Source organism: Cupressus sempervirens, chromosome 11, assembly GCF_028749045.1.
Source record: "Cupressus sempervirens isolate cs-2001-9-10 chromosome 11, ASM2874904v1, whole genome shotgun sequence".
In the NCBI taxonomy this organism is placed as follows: Eukaryota; Viridiplantae; Streptophyta; class Pinopsida; order Cupressales; family Cupressaceae; genus Cupressus; species Cupressus sempervirens.
The window spans coordinates 420,745,472-420,771,324 of NC_143128.1; the positions used below are offsets into that span (position 1 = coordinate 420,745,472).

Consider the following 25,853-nt stretch of genomic DNA (forward strand, 5'->3'; position numbering starts at 1 on the left):
TTATAAAGCTAGATCATAATAAATTAATAAGATTGTTCAGGCTATCTTGTAAAGACTGCCCTCAAATTGTTCTTGATTACTTATACATGCAGATATCTTAACCAATTGTGGATGGATCCTATATTGTTATAAAATGATTAGGCTACCCTAAAATTGTTCTTGATTACTTATACACACAAATACCTTAACCAGTTGTGGATAATACCTTAATGAAAAGTCACAACTCGCTTCTTGGGACCAGCACAACATCCTTTGATCATGATATAATCATCCTTCACAATACCATAGTGAGAAAATCCACCCATTGGAGTGATATCCTTCTCAGTCCGATCACAGTCAAAGACTATAGTGTGAGATTCTTGGTCTCACTTGCCAATCTTATAGATCTTCTTATTCATTTCAGTACGATAATGGTATCCATTCTGCCTAGATCTGGCAACAGTAAAGGAAACTCTAGCTGGATGCCAAGCACCAATATAGGCAACCTTTCACAAACCTATGTGTGTTTTATAAGGCAACCTTGTTACACCCCACCTAGTTACAACACCTTCACACCCTTTGCCCTTTGTAACACCAATAACATCAATCATTTCATCTTTCTGGAAAAGAGCATCAATGGGTACTTCCTTCTCAAAAAATTTGTATGCATAATCTACTTTTTCTAGGATTGTTCCACCATTTACTTGGATTTCCATTAGGTGACTTCTTCTCCTTCAACTCTTTCATCTTCTTCACCTGCAAAATAATGTAAATATGAAAATACTACCTATACGAGTAGCATTTCTAAATCAATTAAAAATATTGAGTCACTTTCCATGATTAGATCCAGATTGTTACCAATCATAACACAAGCATTCGCTTCTAAAATTGAAAGCTCTCTAGATGAAAAGCTTGGCATAAATTGTTGATCTATCCAAATCAAGACTATTGTTTTCACAAAACCCTCCATGTAAGAAATTTGTATTAGTATTGTCAAAAGAATTTTTTTTTATAAAAAACCACCAATCTTGGGATCTAGAGAGACATACCATTGCTAGCAATGAAGGCACAAGCTATTCTACATGTCATTTGAGAAAATGGGCATTCACCAACAAATGTTTTTTATTTGTTATAGCTTATGTTTAATAAGAACATAAGATAAATTGTTTAAATGTTGCAGGTCACTGAAGTGCTTCACTAATTCCTAGATGAGGATAGTCTTTGTTGGTTTGAGGATAAATTGAATGAATCATCTATTGTTACTAATTTCCAATGTGTACCTACACATAGGATCCTTTGTTGGCTGCATATTGATCTGCTTGGATCTGAGTGACCAAGTATTGAAGCAAAGTGTCTGTGGTATCACAGATTTGAGACATAGTGAGAAGTCTTGTCATGGACCTAAGTTGATGTGGCTGGAATTTGTTTCCAGAGATCTATTTTATATCCTGTTGCACATTTTGACATACCGAGTTGGACATCTAAAGTTACCCTAAAAAGGTTTTAAATCCACAAAGCTATGAAAGTTTGCAAGTTTATATGATGCTTGAACAACAAAGCAAGGTTGTATCATCCAAAAGTATGCAGAGTTGTATTTAGACAAGAAAATTATTGCAGATTTTGATTCGAACCAACTTCTTTCCACAATGAATAAACTGAACTATATATTTATGAAAAACTAAGACAAATTTGTTAACTTAGCACGATCAAGATTCATGATAAACAACAAAATCATTTTTTTGGACTCAAGTCACACAACACTCATCATTCTGTTTCTTTGAAAACCTGACACTAGAAATCATAAAATTGAAACAAAATTGCAACTAACTAATCCTAATATAAGCATAATATTATATAGTACAATAGAAGAGGAGAGAAGATAATGGAAACTAAGGCCAACAATCTTGAATTTCTTGCACAATTTGGCAAATAGAAAAACTTGACAAATCCAACATGTGTGCAAATCTTATGAATTGGACCAACTATGGAAGTCACTATAGGCTATAGTAACAACATTATTACATACATATGTTGAAGAAACAACTCACAACTGATGTGCACAACAATATTCACTTTCCAAATGTACACAAACATGCCAAGGTTATAGATACTAGTGATATAAACCAGATTTCAATTACATCCAATATTTATGATAAGATTTTCTTCTCAAATGCATATAAGCCAAATTTTACAATAAAAAATCCAGTAGTCATTTGAAAATTGTACTTTTTTACTTCTATTTTATAGTTCATTTCATCAAAAATTTGATGTCTTTACTTTTCTTTTGCATCTTTTCCTGCAAATATGAATCAGAGTTGTCCAAAATTCCTTGGGCCATGTAAATAGACAAATTTCACAAGAACTTTTATTCAAACTTCAATAACTTCAAGGGAGCCTATTTGTGTGGGGATCCATTTCCTTTCCAAAATCTTTGTAAGCAATTATTATATTCAGAAACCTATTGATTGATGCTGCATTAAAACTTGACACATTTGAAGAATCTTCAAACCAATCCTATCATACAAGTGACACCCCATCCTTTCACAAAAAATTCTAATGTCAATAATGTTCCAAGCCATGATCTCCCCTTTAACTTCTCTATCCCATTTTTCAAAATTTCCATCTAGTACCTATGTGCCTCTTTCCATTTCTTATTGAGATAAGTCATCTGTTCAATCTAATATACCCTCATCTATTGAAGTCCAAAAATCAACTCTATAACTTTAGTGTTTATTCTCTGTAAGTTTACAAGCTGTCAAGTGTGAGTCAAATGTGTGATCAAGGGAACTGTTTAGTTTTCTACTCAAATTATTGTGTAATTAGTCAACTTTCTAATGTGGCCATCGAGTCAAAGGACCGCATGCATGCAATGACCTTCATGGACCTAAGGAAAATTAGTGCCAAGGATTGGTGAGAAGATAGGCAAGTACACAAGTCAAATACAAACTCAAAAATGCATCGCTCGTAATCCTCTACAAAGTGGTAGATATCTTGTGTGGAAGAAATTATGATCTCAAAAGGGATACCACATTCAAAGGTGCTTTTGGATGCTCGGAGGTGGCTAGTTAATACCACCTTTCCATTGACAATGTTGGAAAATTTCTCTCTTCGGGCCACAAAACCAATGATTGTATTTTTGGGGAAAGTTTCCTAGAATAGATTGAAAAAAATGAAATTCAAAAGAAATGAAATAATGCATAAAGTGTCCATTATGTTGGGGGATGACTATCTTATGGAAAAAGGTATATACTACTCAAATGTGGAAATTACATCATAGTTTATGGAGCATTGCTTGGAATTAGATACAACTACAAACATGAGAAGGGTAGTGTTGGGGTGTGTTTGGGAGGAGTGGAGAGGAGGCATGGAACCAAGAAATAATGGTCAAAGAAAATCTGCATTAAAAGTTTCAAATATCCTCTATCAAATATCAATGAAGTAAGAAATAACTAAATTTAAAAAGCACCTAATAAAATAATGTGTATACGACAACTACAAAAAGCTTTATTTATGAATGAAGCAGCTAGCAATGTGAGATGGCATAATTATACAAATTCAATTCAATTGCATATCCCAGATTAAAGAGAAAAGGGAATTGTTACATTAAGTACCATGGTAGATTCAAAAATAAAAACAACATCAAACACACCTTTCTTCTTGTGGCATTCCAGAATGAATGTAGATTGATGGAAAGTTGCACTCCACAAGAAGCTTGTTCAACTCTGCAGCTCTGTTAACACTCTTGACAAATATCACAACTTGATTGAAGTCCAATGCATCAAGTAGATCATTCAGCTTCTAGTTCTTCTTCAGCTCGCTCAATTTGATGTAGTGCTAGAAGAATATCAAGACATAAATACCAAACACAACATAAGAGAGAATGGTTTACTATTTTATCGAACATTATTGAACTCAAATAAATTTAATACCTGAACTAAACCATGAAGTGTCAATTTTGCCTCATCATCAATGTATATCTCCATAGGTTAAATGGAAACAAATGTGTGTAACATTAGGTGGTGTGATCGCCATCAAAAGCCAACAATGCCACAACAATCCACCTCATATTTGTACCATGAAAAAGAACTAAACATAGTAGTGCAATTATCATCAAAACTTCCAGAGGTCAAGACATGCTATGTGCCCTCAAAGAATGTTTTATCTAGTGAACCTATCAAGATAATTATAGAGCAACTAAAGAGGGCACTTATATCTGCAACAAATGAGGTTGCCATATGACACTTTATTCACAAAGCTAAAGAAAATCTAGTTAGAAGATGCAAATATGAGTTAAGCCATGACTATTCATATGAGTTAGGTGACAATGAGATGCTGCAAAATATATCAAATTAGAGTTACCAATAAATAATGTTTGCAATTCACACAAGTATATTTATTATTTACAATTTATAGACTTATTGTGCCAAAAGTATTAAATAAGAGAAACTAGTGAACAATATTGTGTTATAGATAGACAATGTTGCAACCAAATTATTTCTGCAAAAATATCTGGTCATCTACAACCCTAAACCAATTAGAATCCATTCACCTTATCCAAGAAATCACTTTGTCCAACTCAACTTGTATGATATTTGGTTTTCTTCACATCCTCCTCTTCTTTGTCCAAAGACTGAGATCCATTGGATGTGATTCAGTAGTCAAGGATAAATGCAAATTAAAAATTCCCGCTTTAATAATGATTGAACTAAATACACCAAAACAACATGAAGGAAATCCATGAATTGCATAAGCTAGAGAACCAAAAAAGAAAATTTTAACGAAATTTTGAAGGTCACTACCAAAAAATAAATGCATGCTAAGTATTTGCATGAATCATGAATTGGATATTATTTTATTGAAAAGGAAATTGAGTTTTTTTTTCAAAACCTTCCATCACTATTGCAAGTTCGAATCTATGCTGAAAGAACAAAAGACTACTATCATCCTAGTATTCTAGAGTATACTTGATTAGACAAAGAAATGCTAGTTTAAAACATAAATACAACATATAGATCAGACTATATCCAAGACACTTACTAAGGGAAATAGGAATAAGAATACTAAAGTCCCCTTTAGAAGGGTAAGGTGACATTCTCCTCATTGAGAAAGTGAGTGCATTTCTAAAGGTGAAGATTAATGAGTTTGGTGATGAAGAAACTCGTGAACTATATCAAACATTCTATCATGAGAAAGTCTTGAAGCCACAATTCAAGCACTTGGAGATAACTACCCAACAACATGTTGTGGATATTCCTTATTTCTTTCGTGATGATTGGGTCATACTTTTGCTGAGCAAGATGCACGATCAATACATATGGCTAGAAAAATAGTACAAAATCACTAAAGATCTAATCTAAAGGGTTATAGGGTTTAGCGAAACTAGAAGGGAGCTACAAGGCTGACTAGATATCACCATGATAGATGTATGGGATCTGCAAAAGGCATCACCAATGTGGAGATGAGGTTCATGGCAATGGTAATTACGTACAAAATTTACTAATCAAGTGGGAGAAACAATGTTCCAAGTAAAGTTGTGTACGAAGCACATCAGATCATCAACAATCTTGCAACACTTGACTTGAGTGGGTGGTTGCAAATGCAAATACTGGAAAATCTGCAAAAAATCAAAAGGTATTACAGTAAGCACATTCCAAAATATGGTGTTATATTTGTGTATTTTTTTTTTAATTTTACGAAATAATTTCGTAGGTTCAATAAGTTTGAGGGGAAGAAAGAGAGACATATCACTACCTAGATTACTAAGTTGTATAAGAAATTAGATGGTGATGTAGATTACTTGTCGAAAAAATATTTCAAGAAATTCTAGTAGGAGATGTCGCAAAGGGAGAGGATCTCATTCAGAGGGGTAGAAGAGTATAAGCAAGAAGTATGATTACTCAGTAGTATAGGAAGGTGTATGATTCAAGTAGTTCAATCACAAACCTATTGGCTAACAGAACTACCTTATGAAGTTGTCAAAGTGTCAACTAGGGGATTAGATTGAAAATTTGTTTGCAATGCCCATTGACCGAAAGGGCAAGACATTTGGAACTACCATAGCAATCAAAGAACATAGGAAGTAGTAAGAGATAGCTGTAGAAAGTGCGAGATTGAAGAAGAAGAAGGGCAAGAGTCAGGCCTCCAGACAAGTGACATGAAGAAAGTCAAGGAGATAGAGGCAAAACCAATTGGGGAAATTGAGGTAAGCCTTCTAACACATGACTCGAGGACATTGAAGTTGAGTCATCACTAGAACTAGAAATTCCAAGAGATGCCACCACGAGGAAGAACCCTGGTACTGTCAAACCCCCGACAGTTGAAACTTATAGAGGAAAGAAGAACATGAAGGAAAAAAGAGAGCTTCACCAACACTAGAGGTAGGTGTACTATTATAAGAAACTAAAGCTGAGACCCTGAAGTCACCCAAAGAAGGTAACATATTATCTTTAATGATGTATTAAATGATATCTTGCATAATGGCAACTATGACACTTTGAAGAATAGATTCTCAAAGTTAAATGAATCCAATACAGATAAAGTAGTAAATGTTGTTTTAATAAATATGAGAATGTTCAATAGACCACCATAAGATATTAAACCATTGGTGCCTAAAAACTTGGACCCAATAATTGCAAAGAAATGGAAAGAAGGAATTTTTAAGTTTAGGAATATAATAAATGATTCATTATCTAAAATGAAATGATAGTATATTGAGGAAGACAAGGTGGCACTAATTACAACATACAAGAAAGACTTAAACATGCCAGACAATGTAGCCCTAGTCATCACTGGTGAGGAAAAGGAAGTATATGAGAATGCTGAAAAGAAATGGTCAAAGCTTGCTACTCAACTTGAAGAGTATCACATGAAAAAGAAAACAAATCAAAAGCAAACAGAACTAGACATAGGCAAAGGCAAAAGTGCAATGCTTGAAATAAAACAACCTAAGAAAACAATGTTAGCCCCACCTGATCATGCTAAAGATAAGGGAGGATTTAGGGGAAACTTGCAACTTGAAAGCTTCATTGCCACACCATGTTTCTTAAACTCCAAGCAAAAAAAAAAAGAACTTGAACAAGTTTTTAAAACAAAATTCCCAATTTTCTGCATTTCAAAATTTTTAGGGGAAAAACTTGCAAGCTATACAAAAAATTTTCAAAAAGTTAGTGGGCGGGTAACTTGCCTAACAAATTGGCTCATGAGTAATCATGAGTTTGGAGAAAACTTGGTGAGTTTTGCAATTCATGCATTTGGTGAGTACATTGTAAAACCTAAATGAGGAGATTAAAATTCTTGTCACACTTCTGTAGGCATCAAACAACCTAGTGCTAACTAAACATAAACACAGAATGAGGATTGCCATGACTGAATGTTTATAAAGTTCAATTGCTATAAAATACATGTTATTCCATTGATTATAAATATTGGCAAAACTTGCTAGAATCAATCAATTTTGATGACCTCAACACTTTGTTAAGAATAAGGAATTTATCGATGGCAATACTTTAATATTCATAATATTTTACATTCTGATTTCATGAGTACACACAAAGAACTGACCAATCCCTATCTGATTTGTATAATAAATTATGTTTCTTAGTCCTCTACAATATTTAGACTACAATAGTAGATATGAAATACATTGTGAATCACAATTTTTTTATCTAACTTGCCATTTTCTCTAAATGATGTAGCAAAAAATTATAGAAATAGAAACATGAATCAATGTAGAAAGTCTTTCATTGGATCATCGTGATGAATTCTTTTCATTCGATATGCCTCAATGTCCTCAGTAATGATCTGCAAGAAGCAAAGCACAAACATAGATAAGTTTCTAATAGAGACATGGGACAGTCATTTAATCCACAATGATGACTTGCAAAAAAAGAATGCAAAAAGTGTTCCTACCTCATCATTCCATTCAACATTGTATTTATCTTTTCTTTCATCCTTCTCTTCCCTTCTCCTCTCATCCTCCTGGTAAGATCAAACACAACAAATCAATGGTTATAAGATTGGATACTTGACAATTACATGGCATTTGTCAAAATTATAATACAATTTGACAAGGTATAGGTTTGACTCATCACAATGGTCAATTTCACCTTTTTAAAACTCAATACAATTGTTAGCAAAAACATGCTTCGACTAGGTCAAAGTCAATTAAAAATGTAAATTGATTCATTTATGCTCTTGGTATGATGGCCATGCCATCAATTTGCAACATTTGATTTGTAATGTTACCTTGTTGCCTTTGAAAAGTAGTAATTGCACTTTTGTTAACTTTATTTTGTAATAGGTTAAATGATTGGCTTTATTTTGCCGCAAACAGTATGCTTTGGATTTACCTTAAAAGTTCTGATTAAACCTTTGGCCTTAGAATCATATTCCTAAATGGAATCAATTTCACAAGCACCAAGATACATTCCTTAAATGTTATTAATATGAATAGTTATGGGTCAAAACAATCATGTAACTTGATTGTTATTTTGTATATAGATGGAAGTAAGAATTCATCATACAATTTTTATTAAGTAAAGAAGTTCTGCAAACAAGATTTTCAATCAATACCTTTTTGAGAGCCTTTGTAAGATGTTTTTGATCAATAACAAGATCCTCAGGAACATCAAAACCCCATGTTGCAAGGTTCTTTTCTTCATGTTGTGGAGACTTTTCTATAACAGGTGAAGGAATGAATAAAATGCTATGGCAAAAATAAAAGAAAAATATGTATCTAAACTAATATTTGATAGCAAAATTATTATGAGGAAAGAAAAGGGCAAAAACCTTCTATAGATTCCTTCTGAATCAAGTTAGCTTTCATTAGATCAATTGCTGCCTCGACAGCTTCAATCCATGCCAGCCCTATACAGTAGCTATTCCTTATTGCTTGTTTACAACATTTGTAATCCCATTGGTGATCTTTCCACCAAGAACCCCAAACAGAAGTGTGTTTGTTAATGAAAATATCTTCCTCATACTTGCTCTTTGGCACAACTTTTTTCCTAAAAAAAGAGATTTGAATCAACAGTTCATGTCTAGCCTACAGAAGGAAAGGAAAAACTAGTCATTCAATTAAAATATTTCACCAGTCAAAATTTTTAGAATCAGCCTTTTCAAACCAATTCATCTCATCCTAGGACAAATGGTGAAGTTCCAATACGACCTACCTAGCCTTTAATTACATGACCTGCTCTATCATATTCAATTTGATTCTTAGTTTACCCATTAGTAGCTCAATTGGAGGTTTTTCTTCAGATGTTGCATTTCCATACTTGAGCATGATAACCTCCTTTGTTTGGGACTTCAATTTTTCTTTCTTGATTTTGAATTCCTGGTACAACAATTCTACTTGGGATGGAGCTGCTTGTAAGTGAATATCATGTCCTTTCTCAAAGGCTTCCCATGCATGTATATTTAGTTGCTTAAAATCTTGAGCTTGGCCGGTAGTTCTATATTCATTATCTCCCTGTAAAATTTTATGAAATGCAAATCAAACCAGAGCATCATAATAAGAATATGATTACCCTTTAGAGCATCAATATTTAATATTTATACATTATAACAAGTACCATACCCCGTAGAACTTCTCATTTGGATCACTGTCAAGTTGAGCATCCACTCTCATGGACCGAGTCTTTGGATCATAATGAGTTGAATTTACATCCAAATTCAAAAGATACTCGGTAGTGTCTTCTCTAATTCGTAAGTTTTTGGTGTACATTTATGCACGTAAGAGTGAATCAAAATCCAAATGAAAGTGAAACATATACCATCAACTAAAAAGCCAAAAAGCTGATTATTATAAAGATCAAAATAGAAACTAACCTCACTGTGCCTGTGCTACCACCTCATGTGGTACGCACACGCTTTTCTACCTTAGCAAAGTCCATTTGCTTGGTCTCATCAACCTTAGCTTCATCGACCTTTAGAGCATCCTCATCATCTTCATCATCACTGTCCTCACCTTCTTCTTCTGGATTATTATTTTTCTGCTCCAATTTTATCAATAGTTGTTCTTTATGAAATTTCCTCCTTGCATCATCCCTGGCATCATACCTATCTATAACACGGGCATATGTGGCTGGATCATATCCATTCCAATGATCTCGTTTGTCATCATAATCCAACTCAAAGGCCTCAACTTGTTCATCAGGTGTTATTCTCTTGTTTTTCCATTTTGCTCCAATGTTACGAGGCCTTTCCATGCAGGACTTACTATCATGTGCCATTGCCCCATGACTGGCACAAAAAAATAGTTTGGTAAAATTAAAATAATAATAAAAAAATACAATATTTGATAATCCAAAAATCTCTACTATCGATTTTAATTTTTATCTTATCATTTCATCGAGTAAACCCACTAGGAACAATGCTAGTTGCGATTTCAGTACAGAAGAGAACGTCTAAGAATATATCTTTTTTGTAAAAGCATAAACATGATTTAGACATACTTTATGCATGCACCTTTTCTATATCTATCAGCCTGGTAGACCTTGGCACCTCTATCATACCAGTCCTTTGAATAGTTTGGATCTGACTTCCATTTCCTTTGATGTTTTAGACTCTGATGAGAAAAATAGTAGCAATAAGATTAGAAATCTTAGGATAGTAGTGTGATTACAACATAAAAATAGTGCAATCAACACTACAAGAGTTTTAAAAAAAATTACCAGCCTCTCTGCATTAAGATACCATGGAGCTGATGACATATATTGAGGGATGTGAGGGTTGATCTCCTTTCCATCTTCATCAAGTTCTGTTTGTGTAAGTCCAACCTTTCGGGCCTCTTCTAACTCCAACTGCTTTCTGTGATCTTCTCTTAATTTAAAAGACACTATAGTTTAAAAAACCATTAGCACTGTTGCAGACAAAAGTGTTCTTATAGTAGGCATGAAGATGTACTTTCTTCCACACACATCTTAAGTGAACAACAATAATGATATATTTAAAAATTATACAAATATGAATAAATTATGAAGCCTCCAAAGAAAATATTAAATATATTCAAAGTTCCTAATCATTAGGCATCTTTCATCTCAGTGAGAGAGGCAATTCCCTTGCTTCATTCCCAGATCAAAGCCCAGATCAAGAATGCTTGAAATTCAAAACATGGATTTTAAAGTTTATCTTTTTCTTCAGCTAGGAAAACATGAAAATGCTACCCGCTTAGTCGAAGGTAGCACACAAATCATATAACTAACATATTTGATTCCAAGTGAGCTTTTGTTTATTCATGGATTTCTAAAATTCCTCTTTTTTCATTAGCTGGAAAAATAGGAAAATGTTACTCCCCCATATTTGATGAATGCAACATGCAAAGCATAGATTTTGCCTCTTGGTTGAGCAGCCTTTTGATATGAAAAAGGGTTACCACTCCTTAATATGGCACTTTTGTACATTGTGAACACAAAACTTCCTTTCAGATTAAGGGATAGAGTAGGTGGTAGTCTGCTTTCATAAACTGCCTAAGATCACCAATTTTTTTGCTCTTTCCAAACCTGTCGCTCTCCAAAAACCCTTCACACATCGCCTCACAAATTGCCTCAAGTGCAAACCCTACTCCTTCGATTGATACGTTGTTAAAACCCTGCTCCTTCACTCCTGCAGCTCTCACGCTCCATGTTACACATAACAATGAAATAGGAAATTGTCCATTTTCATTTTAACATTATAAGGTCATGTTGGTCAAAATTTTGACCAACACGAGCATGGATTTAAAAAATATATATTTTTCCTTCCATATTTTGACCAATCTAAAACATTTTAATAGATGGTCAAAAATTGAGGTCAAATGTACTAGTGTCTCTCCAAATTGCTCAAAAGCTCTCAAAACCACAAAAGACAAATGAATTGAAAATGACCCTTGGAACCCTTATATAGTCCTTCAACCTCATTTTAACTCATTTTTCAAACTTCTCATAATTTCATGAAAATTGCAACCCTAGCTAATTTTGACGTCTTGGATCCATTTTCGGGATCAAAATTAAAATATGAATTCATCTTGATAGTCAAAATTGAATTACAAAATTCTACCTTCTTTTAGGAAGTTAGCTGATCTTTTGAGGTCTAATCTTTGAATCTTTGCTGGGGCATCTTCACCTCATTTCGATTTTGATCCCGAGGGAGTAAAAATACTCTATTATTGCTTGCTACAACTATTTATTTCTCAAGAGCATATGTTTGATCTTTTCATTTTCTCTTGATCTATCTACCGTTCTTGGTGTTAGTACTCTTCTTGAGTTCTGATATCTTTTATTTCCTAAGTGTTCAGTACTATCGCTATTAGGCTATACATTCAAGACTTGTTATCTCTTTCTGCATTTCTTTCTTCAAAATTAGATCTCTTTATCTATTTGTATTTTTACATTATATTTACCAAACTATGTTTATGCCTATTTCATGCATGTGGTAGTTTCAAGAGTATTGAATTTATAATTATGAAAATATTTCATGACTTGGATTACTTATATATCAATAAAGAATTACTTAGTTGATTATTTTTCACATGTTGATTGATTATTATGACTACTAGCACATTAATGATGCTTTAATGGTTCTTAGTTAGTAAATATGATTATTTTCTAGATGATATCAAATGATAAGTATTTTATATTCACAATGACAAATATTCCATATTTGATTATGTGATTATTTGTACTCGACTTATTATAGTACTTACCCCATACTTGCATGTGTATAGTGTGCATGTTTGTTTTACTTTTCTATCAGATGTGTCTTATGTGGTTAAGAGAGAGAGTCGTAGTCACCTGCTAGTCAAGATCTACATGATGTGCCACTCCCCATCATTACCTGTTTAGTTATATATATATATATATATATATTCAAATTTTATGCAGCATTGTAGTGTCTGAACATTGATTTTCCTGAATTGCTAGGATGAGCATGCCCTATCACAATAACTCAATGGTAAGAATGGGGAGATAATGTTCAGGTCCAATCCCAACCATAGCCTAAATACTTGTCTTGCAAGGAGGACTCATAACTGACTTTCCACCCTTTTTAAACCCATGAGTTTATCTTTGTCTGTGTTGTTTGATTTTGAGTTTTGGTCTATTTTGATAATGTCTATGTGATTTATTTGGTAAATTATTTAATTATAGTATTTGGGTTAATCATATACTATTGAGAATTATTAAATATTATTTGATTAAAAAGAAAATATTAAACTATGAGATTATTTAATTGATTTAAAAACTAATTAAATACGTGCTTTAATTTAAAAGTCTAAATTTAAAAAAATGGTTAAATAGAAATTAGAATATGATGATATTTAATTAATTATAAATTAATTAAATATGTACTTCAGTTTAAAATATTTAAATTAAAAGTACGTAGTGTTTTTGTGGGCCGTGTGCCTTTGCTTTGTACTTTGATTTTGGTTGAATAATTTTTTAGCCCCTCTTTTTCAAAAGATTTAATTAAAAAGTTTAATTTAAGAAGTTGGACAAAAAGAGAATTAAAATATTAAAGATTTAATATTGTTTTATTATAATTATTTATTTAATAGTAATTAAATTAGAGTTGCATTTAAACAATGAGCTTTGATTATTATTATTAATTTAAATAATAAACTATGCTTTAATTAGTACTTGCACCAATTAATAAAGTGGAGGAAATGAAAATAAAAGAATATTTTTGTTTAAAAGTTCTTTGAGTGTGCATAAAAAGATTAAATAGTAAAAGTTTATTTTAAGGAAAGGCCTTTGCATATTCAAAAATAGGAAAACTTAGGTAGAGTTAAACTCTTTATTAGGAGATTCGAGCTCATTTGTACACACACAGATTTTGGGGAGCAATATTAGGAATTGGATCAAAAGAATTGTTGAAAGTTTTGGGGGGTTTGGATTTGCATGCATTCACATATTGTCTCAGATTTTAATTGTGGTCTTGAGGTAGGGTTTGAAAACCCATTGTAGAATTTTATTGAAAGATTTGTCTACTTCATGTCTTCATGTGTGCTTGCATAATGTTTATTAATTTACTATATTAATTTTCGGATAGAGAATTATGTTGTAGATTTTGAAAAGGAAAACTTATTAATCAAGAAAACTTGACTATGGAAAAACCGTAGAAAATTATTATGACTGTATTATTTTAAATGCCTTTTTAAAATAGGAAAAATTCGATTACAGAAAATTGGAAGAAAATAACAAATTAAACAGTTAGAGTTTCAACTTTAAATTTGTCATCATAACTATGTGATTATCATGAATTTTTAAAATATAGATGAATATTCTTCTTACATCTAAAATAATTTAATTGTAATATTTATTTGAAAAGCAAAAGATTAATTGAGAGGAACACACATTGTAACTAAACATATACATGCATGTGAAAACAAATAGAAAGCTAAGTATAGTATAGTTACATGCATGTGAAAATAAATATGCTAAAAATAGAAAAACTAAGTATAGTATGGTTGCATGATTTGAAAGATCAAAGACATGCAAAAATACTAATTGCATATGTATTCTTGTTTTATATAATTTAATTTTCAAATTTATTTATTTAAGAAAATAACAATAATAATTTATTAATTTCTAAAATTAAATAAACATTATTCATTTAGTTATAAAGTGAATGTTAGTATTAGTGATTATTTAAGTCTAATTAAACTCTTAGTTGCATATAAATGATTTTATATTTATTAATGCAAGAGGGAGGTTAATAAATAAATATTTAGAATTTATTATATTTTAAGAGAAGTTGTGGTAGAATTCACTTTGTAATCATTTAGTGAATAACCTATTAGACTTTATGAGAGAAATTATAAATAATTAAATTAAATTTATAAATTGTATCTCTAGTTGCATTATGAATTAAAGAAAAAATAAATATTAATATTAGACTTAAATAGAAGTCATATTAATATTTTAGAAATTGAAATTGATATCAATATTTAAATCTATTAATATACTTTTATGTTATTAATTAAATCATTTATGATTTAAGATTATTTAAATTAAAAACATGATAATCTTGCATGGTATTTTATATGCACAAGGAGATTTGATATTCAAATACTTATTTATTTAAATAAGTATATTAGCATAACAATTTATATTAACATGTATATTCTTACCTTATTTCTAAACACATCCTTATAACCCAAACTAAACAAGAGAAATTGGTGGAATTAAATCATGTGGCTGAAAACTCTGTATTTTCTAATATTCTATTTATAGTCTTGTGATGTTTATTTTCTTGATAGTTTTTCTTTGTGGGTTCTTTAGTTGGCCAAGTTAGGATGTGCACTAGAGGCATTTTTGAGATTTCTTTTATGATTATTTGACTGGATGTCATGATGAATTTTATGATTTGAATTGATATTTATGTTTTAAGAGCTTTATGCTATTGAGCATTTATGAGAACTTGGGTTTCAAGAACCAATGTTATTTTTTAGGTTATCTGTTAAGGAACTAAATTCAATCAATATTACTCTTGTGGTATGGGACAATATTGTGGTTTGTGAATTTTGAGAAGATAGTCTAGGTGCATGTCTATGAGAGTGACTTGCAATGGGGGCTGGGGCCCAAAGTGGCTGCCAGGGTAACTCATCGTAAGTTGTGTAACAAGTGATAATATAGTAATTAAAATATCTTGCCTAGCCCTTTCCTTGAGATATATTAAAATGATTCGTTAGAGATTTTTCCTCGTCCATACCTTGAGTGCTTGTATAGACTAAGGATGAGATGAAGATGATACCTTGAGAGGTATGATTAATTTTCTCATCTTCACGAGAGGGTATTCTGGTTCTACATAGAGTCACTAGGGGGTCGGGGTCTTGAGAGACTACTAGAGTAACCTTAGAGTTGGCTCATGTGATGACACTCCATAGTATGTAGCCTAAGTCTCTTTCATATTTTTTTAATATTTGCCTCTAGTGGTGTACTTGTTGGATATTACTTTTGATGGTATATTTATTGTGAGTTGTTAGTCATTGATTGAGTGTCATTTATTTTTGATAGTTGACTTTTATTAATGACTATTAATTATTCATTGATGGTGTTTTTATTGTTGGAGTTATTAATTGGTGGTTTACTTTTATTGACGATGATTGTTATCTGTTGGTTATTATGCTTGTGACACTTTACATTGATTTGGAGGTGGTTGTATCTTTTTGGTTTTGATATTTAATTTGTGCTTGGTATTTGGATGTTGATTTGGTATTAGTGTTGGTATTGGAATGACTATTCTTTCAATTTTGATTATCTCTTCTTCTTGAGTAGTTTGTGTTACCCTTGAGGTAGTTTTGGCTATCAAAATTCCTTGCCTAAGATTATTTTATGATTTGATTATCTGTGTGTAGATCGTACATTATCTCTCCTGCATGGTGGGAGTGGAAGCTTAATTAGGTGACCATGTGATTGGGAGGTAGTGTATTATTACCAGTTGGTCCCCCTCAAATTGAGTGATGTTGGATGCTCCTTGATACAATGGTGCCATTATCATTCTTCCTCTTATCTTGAAGACTTCTATTCTTTTGATGTATGTATGTATCATGTGTTTTGAGATGCTATGAGATATTGTATTGTATATTGATATACTTGTATCTATTTTCACATACCTTGTGACATGTGCAATGGATGTTATTCATTAGATGTGTTTTCATATTATTAGTTGTACTTATGCATTTGCTTATATGATTATGTATGTGTTTATTCATTTTATGATTATGGACTTTGTAATTGAGACTTAAACTTATTAATAAAACTTTTTAAAATGTGACTCAATATGAAGGAACCCTTGAGGAATTGAAATTGTATTTGTAATTGCTTATGTGTATTTGATGTGTATGTGAATATTGCTTCTGCATTATTGTTACTTTGATGTTGTTTAAAGTTATATAAAAGAAAAGGTTTGGTAAACATTGTAACATGTTACGTTAATTTCTTTTGGGTTCCCGAGTGGGGCATTACACTATTGCTATGTACTTGGCTTCTGTATTTTTTGACGTCATGTGTTCTCATATCAATCACACATAAGTCAAAAAGGGGCAAATGTGATATAGTCATCTAGACTATTAGCCCCCTTTCTCAACATTTTGGTTAAATTAATTAATCATTTACCTAGACCAAATTGTTATAAATCAATTAACTTGATTATAACTTATGGTTTGACTATATTATCCTAAGTTCACATTTGATTAAAAAAACATTTCCCCTTTTAATTAAATAAAAGATGTCGTTCTTCTAACCCACTCAATGTGCACACATAAAGTCCTTTTTCTATTTAGAAATTAAAAGAAAAAGCTTTTTTTCTCACATGAAAAGTCAATTTATTTTCATTGGTTGACCTGCTCTTACACATGGATCATGCCTAAAGTCAACCCACACCCTTGATCATCCATCATCTTGATCTTGATCTCCACCATTTGTAAACCTTTAAAAGAAAGAGCTCTGTCCTTCTCAAAGGATCCACAATCTTGAGTATTGTTATGTTGCAAGTTTATCAGTCAATCTTCTTGAGAGCTTGTGGAAAACTTCTACTTTCTTGTCTAATTCTCTCATACCATGGCATATTAGCTTAGATTCATATAGTATAGCTTCTCTTTGGCAATAATCTAGCTCACCTAGTCCAATTAGCATGGATTTGTAATACTCTCATTTGCTTAATATAGTTGCATTGTGCATCTCATGATGGCTTAGCTCATATTTGCATTACATGACTCGAGAGTTCTTGTGGACACTTGCATTTTTGCTCTTGTCTTAAGAAACTCTCGTTGCATGGTTTACTAGCAAGAGTTGTGTCTCGAAGGCTTAGTTGAGAGCTATCCACATTGCTCAAAACATACCTTTGCACTCCATGGATAGGGAGCTCTAAGCCAATATTCAAGAATTCCAATTCATGGAATCACTTGAATAGAAGGGTTTAGTGTGACACTTTCTGAGTGTACACTTGATATATCTTTCATTGTGGTACAAGTGCAATCTCTTGGGCATCAAAAAAGCAACCAATAGTAACAATTTCATTAGCTAAAGCGGAATATGTAGCAGTCACATTAGTAGCATGCCAAGCAACTTGGATGAGGAGGATATTGAAGGACCTACTACAAGCACATGAGGAGTCAACACAAATTTATGTGACAATAAATTTGACATTGCACTTTCAAAGAATCACGTTTTTTACAAAAGAAGCAAGCACATTGGTGTGAGATTTCATTTCATTAGAGAACTGGTTAATAATAGAGAGATTTATCATGATTACTATAGATTTGAAAAGGATTGCCTAAAGAAAGTTTTGAATATCTACTAGAAAATTTGGGAGTAACTGGAGTTGAAGAAATTAAGGAGGAATGATGGAAATAATAATTTCTTCTACATGCACTATTTTATCAGATAGTTGTACATGCACCAAATAAGGAGAAAAATAAACATGCAACATTTTTCCTCTATTCATCCCTTTTAATTGATAGTTCACCTTTGTTGACTCTGAAGATCTCATATGCACAATAAGTATTTGTTAGTTGGAATTCTAGATGCATTATCTTGTATGAAATAAGGAAAATTATTAAATTAGAACTCCAAGTTTATTCCTTACACAATAGTTGTACATGACTATTTTGTTTTAGTTCCATCGAATAAAGTCCTTATAAGATATGGGTTCTCTTAGTTTGAACTAACACTTGCACCGGAACAGGGTGCAAGTGTATGACTGATAAATGTGGGGGAGTGTAGACTAACTTTATATTTATTAAAAATTAATAATATTAATCTAGATTAATTGTAGAAATAAATATTCCAAAAAATTTAAATACAATATTCGTACATTTTTATAGATTTTTAGAATATAATTTTTGAGAGACCTATTAAATCTTGACTAAATGTCTAGTTTTGGCTTTTTAAAGTTTCCATCTCTTGCAATGGATTTTTATTAATAATTTCTCAATTTGACCATGAATAATGCCCTGTTTAAGATATTCTATGATGTCATAATGTTTGGCACTTAATAATAGGGGCTTAGAGATGGCGTATTAATGTAATATAACACATAGTTTAGAGGAAAAGACAGACTTTTATTTGTCTAAAATTATATTTCCATATATATACTAAAATTCACCAACAATTCAGTACATATAACGAAACTAAAAGTAACAACTTAGAATCATAAAAAATTACGAACTTTCCAAGTGTGGATGTGCATGTCTAGCAAGTATTGCCCATTCCATGTATCCACGTGTGAGTAGACTCAATTATAGTTATCATGTCTATTTCTTCTTGCAAAGATCAGAGAATCATAAGCCCCATTAATCTAACAGACAAATCCATCTATTACAATGAGATCACATCCGAATGTCAAATTCTCGATCAATTTCCTGGATGGGTGACCTCCTGGGAAGTCCCAGTGCTTCACTCTTGTGAGCACCACCTAGATCCAATGAGTGGTAAGTGTTCCATTTATTCTCATGAGAGATGGATTCATGTTGAATCACTACTCATGAAACATGGGTCAATGAGTTTGACTCAAAAATCACACAGTTAAATCTTGATAGCAATATCACAAATTCCCCTTGTTCTTAACAACATTTCTAGAATCAAGATTATTCACCTAAATTCAGTCTATTTACTTCTATTTAACTCAAATAATGAACTAATCATCAACATTTGGTATGTCAACAGTTCACAATTTTGAAGAGTTGAAATATTTCTTACTTTACTATAATAATGTTTTTATTTTTGAGGGATGGTATTAAAGGTAGTTAGGGTTCCTTTTTCATTTCTTTTTGTCATTGTAGCTACTCATGCATTCTAGAAAACCACTTGCTTTGACATATATAGTGCTTTGAAAAAATGCATTTTTCATTAGTTTACATAAATTTTAAAAAGACACGTATTTGCAAAGATCTTTGTGACTAGTTTTATAAGAAACAAATTTGGTATATTCATGCAATCTAAGGTCGATGAAAATTACTCTATATTCCCCAATTCTACCGATTAGTTTACCATCATAGAATTGTTCTTTCAAAGTGGAATTTTACTTAATATAATGTTTGAATTGTAACTTGTGGATGCTCAGAGGAATAGATTATAAGTTTGTGACCCTACTCTTTGCTTGTGTACCATTGCCATTAAATTTGGCTAAAGCTCTCAATGCCCTGTTGCCACTGGAAGAATTCGATGACAAAAGAGCACATTAGAGATAGTAGGAAGGTGTGAGATGCTTGTGAGGGTACTTATTAATTTGATAGGTTTCATTGGTATAAGATAAAATTGAGCTAAAGTACATGTAGAAGGTATATTCTTGCATTTGTCTTAACATTAGAGTTGCAAGAAAATCTATGAAGATAGGACAATTCCCCTAGTTTCTTAATGTAAATGGATAATGTTGTGGTGGTCACACATGTAGTGGAAGCTTAGAAAAAGGATTAGTTAAATACAAATAATGAGATAAATATATCCTATATAAGTTATTGTTTGATTTCCAACTCTCTACAAAAGATTGATCAATTTGATTACTCCTCCCTAGTAGTGTTGTGAGGATTTCCTTTCTACGCGGCTATACCTATGCATCCTCCCTTCCTTTTCATGCAACCGTCTATGCATCCTAGGTTGAATTCTCTATGTTGTGATCCCCTCTTTTCATACCCGTTCTCGTCTAACTTGTTTCCCTCTCATCCCCAGTGACAGGACACTTTCAAACCTTCCATTTCCACTAACACTCCTAGTTTTCATACAATTAATTAATTATTTTATTAATGACTAACTTATTTTTTGTGCATTGTGCAATCTAATTCACAGTTTCGATTGCTCCTTGTATAACTCCCTTCACTTTTTTTTCAAAAACATGCCCACAAATTAAGAATACATATAATCATAATTATCAATCAAACTAAACATATCATAAAATTCTAAAAAAGAGGTAGCAGGACTACATTTATTGAAGGTTTTCATCTTTGAACAAAATAAGAAACCATCAATCAAGCAAAAATTCAAAACAATAAAAATCTTCAAACCAAAGAAGAAACATTTTCATTGATCAAAAAACAAATCCATCAATCAAAAGTTCAAAACAATAAAAACACCAAAAAAGAGACACCAGAACAAACATACCCATCACTCAAAACAAACATATCCATCAATTGGGGTTTCAAACACACATATTTAGATAAATGCACCTGTTTAGACGAAGCATTTAAATGGATACATTGTGGGGGTTAATCCTCCTATACAGTCCACTTTTACAATGGGAACCAAGTTTGTGGCATGGGGCAATTGTACCTGGTGTGAGTACGGTAAATTCCTTTGCAACATGGAAAGGAAGCTACAAGCAACACTTTGGGGGATCTAGGCACAAACAACCCATTCACTGCTTAGGCAATACACTACAACCAATTTTCTGGCAACCAAATTTTTGAAGAGCACATTTTTCGTCAGAAGCAAGAATGTGAGACAATTTCGGCGACCTTTGGCCTTAGTGAGAGCCTGTCTGCTAATAAATTGCATGATATTTGATAATAAATGACTATTGTTCATGCATAAATAAAAGTGTTGTAATCTCTCACTATTGATGAGAAACCTAGAAGCTCTGTAATATGTTTCGATATGTGATGAAATAAAATTCTGAGTTTGGTATTTTGCTGGAGCAATTCATAATGGTTTATTTCAATTTTTGATTTTATTTTCTATGGGATATGTATTAAGATGATGAAATTAATAGTGCTTGGCAATTCATTTGGTAATTATTAGGTAGGGATCCTGATGAGGGGGGCTTGAGTTCTATTTTTTAGGGAATAGAGGTCCCATGAGGTTTTTTTTTGGGGGGCTAGAGGATTATTTAGAATCTTTTCCTCCAAAATAGGAGCCCTTATTTTTCAGCCCTCTCAAATTGAATGGGTAAAAAAATGTGGGGTTGGAAATTAGCCCCACTAAGTTAGGAAAAAGTTCAGCCAAATCACAAGTTGTGCTGATTCTTTCCCACTAAAAACAAAAGTTTTAAATTTTAAAATTTTAAAATCTACCCAACTCTATTTGAAGGAAACCTTTCACAGCACCCCAGCCTTTATTATTGTTATTATTTATTCTGGGAAAGTGGAAACTGAACAACACTTTATTTTAGAATGTGAAGCCTACAAGAGTAGTAGAGATAAATTTGCGGACACTATATGTGACAGTTCTTGGCATAACCTATTCAACAAAGAGTACATTGAGCAATTGGGTGGACTCATCATCATCCTACACAAGCAACGAACATTGTTACTTAAGTCTGCTTGAGTTGTCTTGCTGTCCCATAGGCTATTTTTAGCCTCGTGGACGTTAAATTTTTATCTATCTATCTATCTTATTACTATTTAGTTTGTGATCTCCTCTAACAAATCCGTTCAAATGTTTTCGAGCGCAAAAATTGAAGTTCTAGAAAATCAAAAGTCTCCTTTTTTTGGGTTGCTCATATATTAATGAGAGTCGAGAGCAATTCAGTCTTTCTCATTTCTGAAAATTTCGGGTTGAGCATCAGCTTCCCCTATTTATATTTTGGTTTTAGGGTTTCATATAAGTATATTTATTTCGTGGGGGCAGGCTGAAGGGATTGATGGCCTTCGACATGACGAAGGAAGTGAGATTATGGAACGACAAGCGCGAGCGCGAAATGTACGACAATTTCGCAGACCTCTTTGCCATAATCCGAAACATGGAGAAACTGGAAAAAGCCTATGTTCGCGACGTGATTTCCCCAAAAGACTACGAGCCAGAATGTTCAAAATTAATAGCTCAATTCAAAACACTGAGCACATCCTTAAAAGACACGGTACCCAGCGTGGAAAGATTCATGGAGACATACAAAATGGACTGCCCGGCTGCTGTGAATCGGCTATTGGTGTCGGGGATTCCGGCCACCGTGGAACACAAGGCGCAATCCTCCGAAATGGGCATGGGCACCGCCGTGGCCGTGGCAGAATGCGTACAGCATTTTATCACTGCAATGGATTCATTGAAGCTCAACATGGTGGCAGTTGATCAGGTTCATCCCCCGCTTAATGACATTTTAATGGCGCTCTCTAGGGTTCCTCAGCTCCCTCCGGACTTTGAAGGGAAAGTGAAGATGAGGGACTGGATTTCTAGGTTGAATAAGATGACTGCTGCAGATGAGCTTACCGAGCAGCAGGCCCGGCAGTTGCTCTTTGATTTGGAAACATCTTACAATGCATTCATCAATGCTTTGCCTAAGTCATCTTGATTGCAGCAGGCTGTAAGTTCTACATGTATTCGAGCATTATCTACATATGAGTTTGAAAGATGGCAACTTAAATGACAAGAGTTCTACTGTATTTGTATTGGATTTCATTTGTATTGAATTTACCTTGGGCTTTGGTTAGTGCAATTTTTTTTCTTTTTGTTCCTATAGATCCCAAAGATAAATACCACATTGTAATCCTGAAACTTTGTTAACCCTTGCGTAAATCTTAAGTGTTAGAAGTTAATTTCATCCTGAACCTGGATAAAATTGAGCAGTCTACATAGTTATATAACAGTAGCTGTACATGGGCTCAAGATTTTTTTTTTTTCTGACAGACATTTGGTTTCACATTTGTTATTATTTTTCGAAATCTTTATTGATATTTATTAATTGTTTTCCAGAAAAGCCATAGTTTACGTAGTGCACAGGTACGGTTACTGTGGTTTCTCTTTCATGATATCCGTGACAATTTATCATGATAATCTTCTGATTTAGTACTTGGATTTTCAAAAGCATAGAATTGATTGGTTTGTTTCAAAATATGAACTTTTAGTTTCCCATTTTTGTGTGTCCCCTTACTTTTGCAATCTGATTATGGTGGCTCATATATTATGTACAAACTTTCATGAAATTCTAAAGGCACGGATCCACTTGGATGAAATGATAATTATTGAGATATTCAATACTGAACAAAGGAGAGGAAGTCTCCTTAACTAAGCAATTACAAGATCTTTCCATAATGGAAACAATGGAGAATGAAAGACAAAGTTACTAAACAAACTAAACAATTTAAAGAACAGAGAACTAAATAATGTTCAAGATCAGTCTTGAAAGGGCATTGCAAGCTGCCAAAATCAGATCGGATTTCTTTTAGGCGCTTGTATTCCCACCTGATTATTTATCAATTCCACCTTATACGTTAGCCATTAACTTCAACTTGTGGGTGGAGATTTACAGAGGCTTAGGAATTAACCCCAAGGGAGGTCGGAAATCCAACCTCTCTTAGGAATTTAGCCCAAGAGAGGTCAGAAATCTGATCTATTTCAGGAATTCTTCACTGAAATCAACAAAAGCTATGCTATTAATCATAAGGGAAGTCGGAAATCCAACCTCTCTTAGGAATTATTCATTAAGGTCCACAAAAACTTTGTATAAGTCTTTGAAAACTTGTCGCAAATTGTTCAGGTTTTCACCATCTTCTTTGATTTCTTTCATCAAATACAAATCAAATTTCACAGTTGAGTTGAATTTTGGATCTGATCTTCATTCCTATAAATGCTTGTCGAAACTTTGATGCTGTCTTGAATGAAGGCATGACTTCTAAGTCCAGTCACTTGTTACAAGTTTCAATACTTCATTAGACAAACCTAGTTTTCAATCTTATATAAAGATTTCTCACTTATCATACAGGTCAGGTTCCATCTTGCTGTTGTGATCAGTCATGAGGAAAGTTGGAATTTGAAACATGCTTGGAAATTGGATCAATGGTTGTTCCCAGCAAATTGGCCAAGTGTTTCGAATTTCTTAAGCAAAGTTGAGATTCCATCTTGTCTATAGGTTTGTCTTTGGTTTTTCATCAGCATTCAGGTTGAGATTCATCACTTGTATCCCCAAGTTGCATTCCATTATTCAAATTAATTCCCCTCTTTGATTGAAATTAATGTAACTATTGTTTAGAAGTTACAAATTTGTCAAGAAAATAGAGTTAATTTTGAAAACAACACTCAAATTCACCCTTCCTATTAAAAAAATCATCTATGCTTCCATGGGGATGTGGTCTCTTGGATTTTTCATAGTTACACCGCCCTGGGAGACGGGGGGACAAGTTTTCGAGACGGGGGGACAGAGGGGCCTTGATTTGGGGACGGCGGCAGGGGATGGGGGGGTGGCGGAAGGAGCAGGGGTGTATATAATATACATATGGTATAGCATATACCATATCAACTGGAATATCATGATTCATGATCAAATGACAAACAAACAATGAACATTAAACATTGAACATCAACAAATAATAAATATTAGTCTAAACTCTATATATCAGCCTTCAAATCAATAGTATAAGTATCTAGATTCTACTATCTAATAGTAATCAATGATCATATGAGTCATGACATAAAGATGATTACAATAAGTATCATGTGCCATGAATCATGATATCAAAATAAGTATATAATGCAAACAAAAACTACAAGTCTCCAAGAGTCCAAATCAAAATGTCAAATCAATGGAGACTCCTTGGCGTCCCCCCACAATGAAGGAGACTTCTTGGCGTCCCCCCTCAATGAAAGAGACTCCTTGGCGTCCCCCCGCACCCCTACACTCAGAGACCTCTCGCTGTCTTGGAGACGTCTCCCTCGTCTCGAAGACCTCTAGCTGTCTTGGAGACGTCTCGCCATTTGCGGTGGCGGTGGCGCTCTAAGTGGCGCCGTTCGAAATGCCGAGACGCCATCCCCCTGTCCCGAGGACGTCCTCGTCTCCGAAACTACCTAGTTTTGGGGGGGGACGCGTCCCCGTTTTACACTGGTTTTTAGACCTACTTCCATCCCTAGTACAATATGAGGATGGGGGACAGATTTTTTATATCTTCAATGACATTTCAAAATGGGTAAATCAGGCACCATCCCCAAAATGCCACTTTGAGAATAGTAGGGTATAGGGGTATGGGTAGTAGTCGC

At 33.2% G+C, this 25,853-nt stretch overlaps 1 protein-coding gene and 2 pseudogenes across 1 annotated transcript; 1 reads left to right on the top strand and 2 right to left on the bottom strand.

The window, feature by feature from the left end:
* Positions 1-206: 206 nt before the first annotated feature.
* Positions 207-3,962, bottom strand: LOC149530233 (large ribosomal subunit protein uL3-like; annotated as a pseudogene).
* A 3,739-nt stretch (positions 3,963-7,701) lies between these two features.
* On the bottom strand, positions 7,702-10,835 carry LOC149530234 (pre-mRNA-splicing factor SLU7-like; annotated as a pseudogene).
* An 11,472-nt stretch (positions 10,836-22,307) lies between these two features.
* LOC149530235 (vacuolar protein sorting-associated protein 28 homolog 1-like) lies at positions 22,308-23,424 on the top strand. The gene has a single exon (XM_089810611.1). The coding sequence runs from the start codon at positions 22,531-22,533 to the stop codon at positions 23,173-23,175; it is 645 nt and encodes a 214-aa protein (XP_089666737.1). The 5' UTR covers positions 22,308-22,530; the 3' UTR covers positions 23,176-23,424.
* Positions 23,425-25,853: the final 2,429 nt, after the last annotated feature.

Coding starts and splice junctions, on each gene's coding strand:
- LOC149530235 (XM_089810611.1), top strand. CDS start 22,531: ATGGCCTTCGACATGACGAAGGAAGTGAGATTATGGAACGACAAGCGC.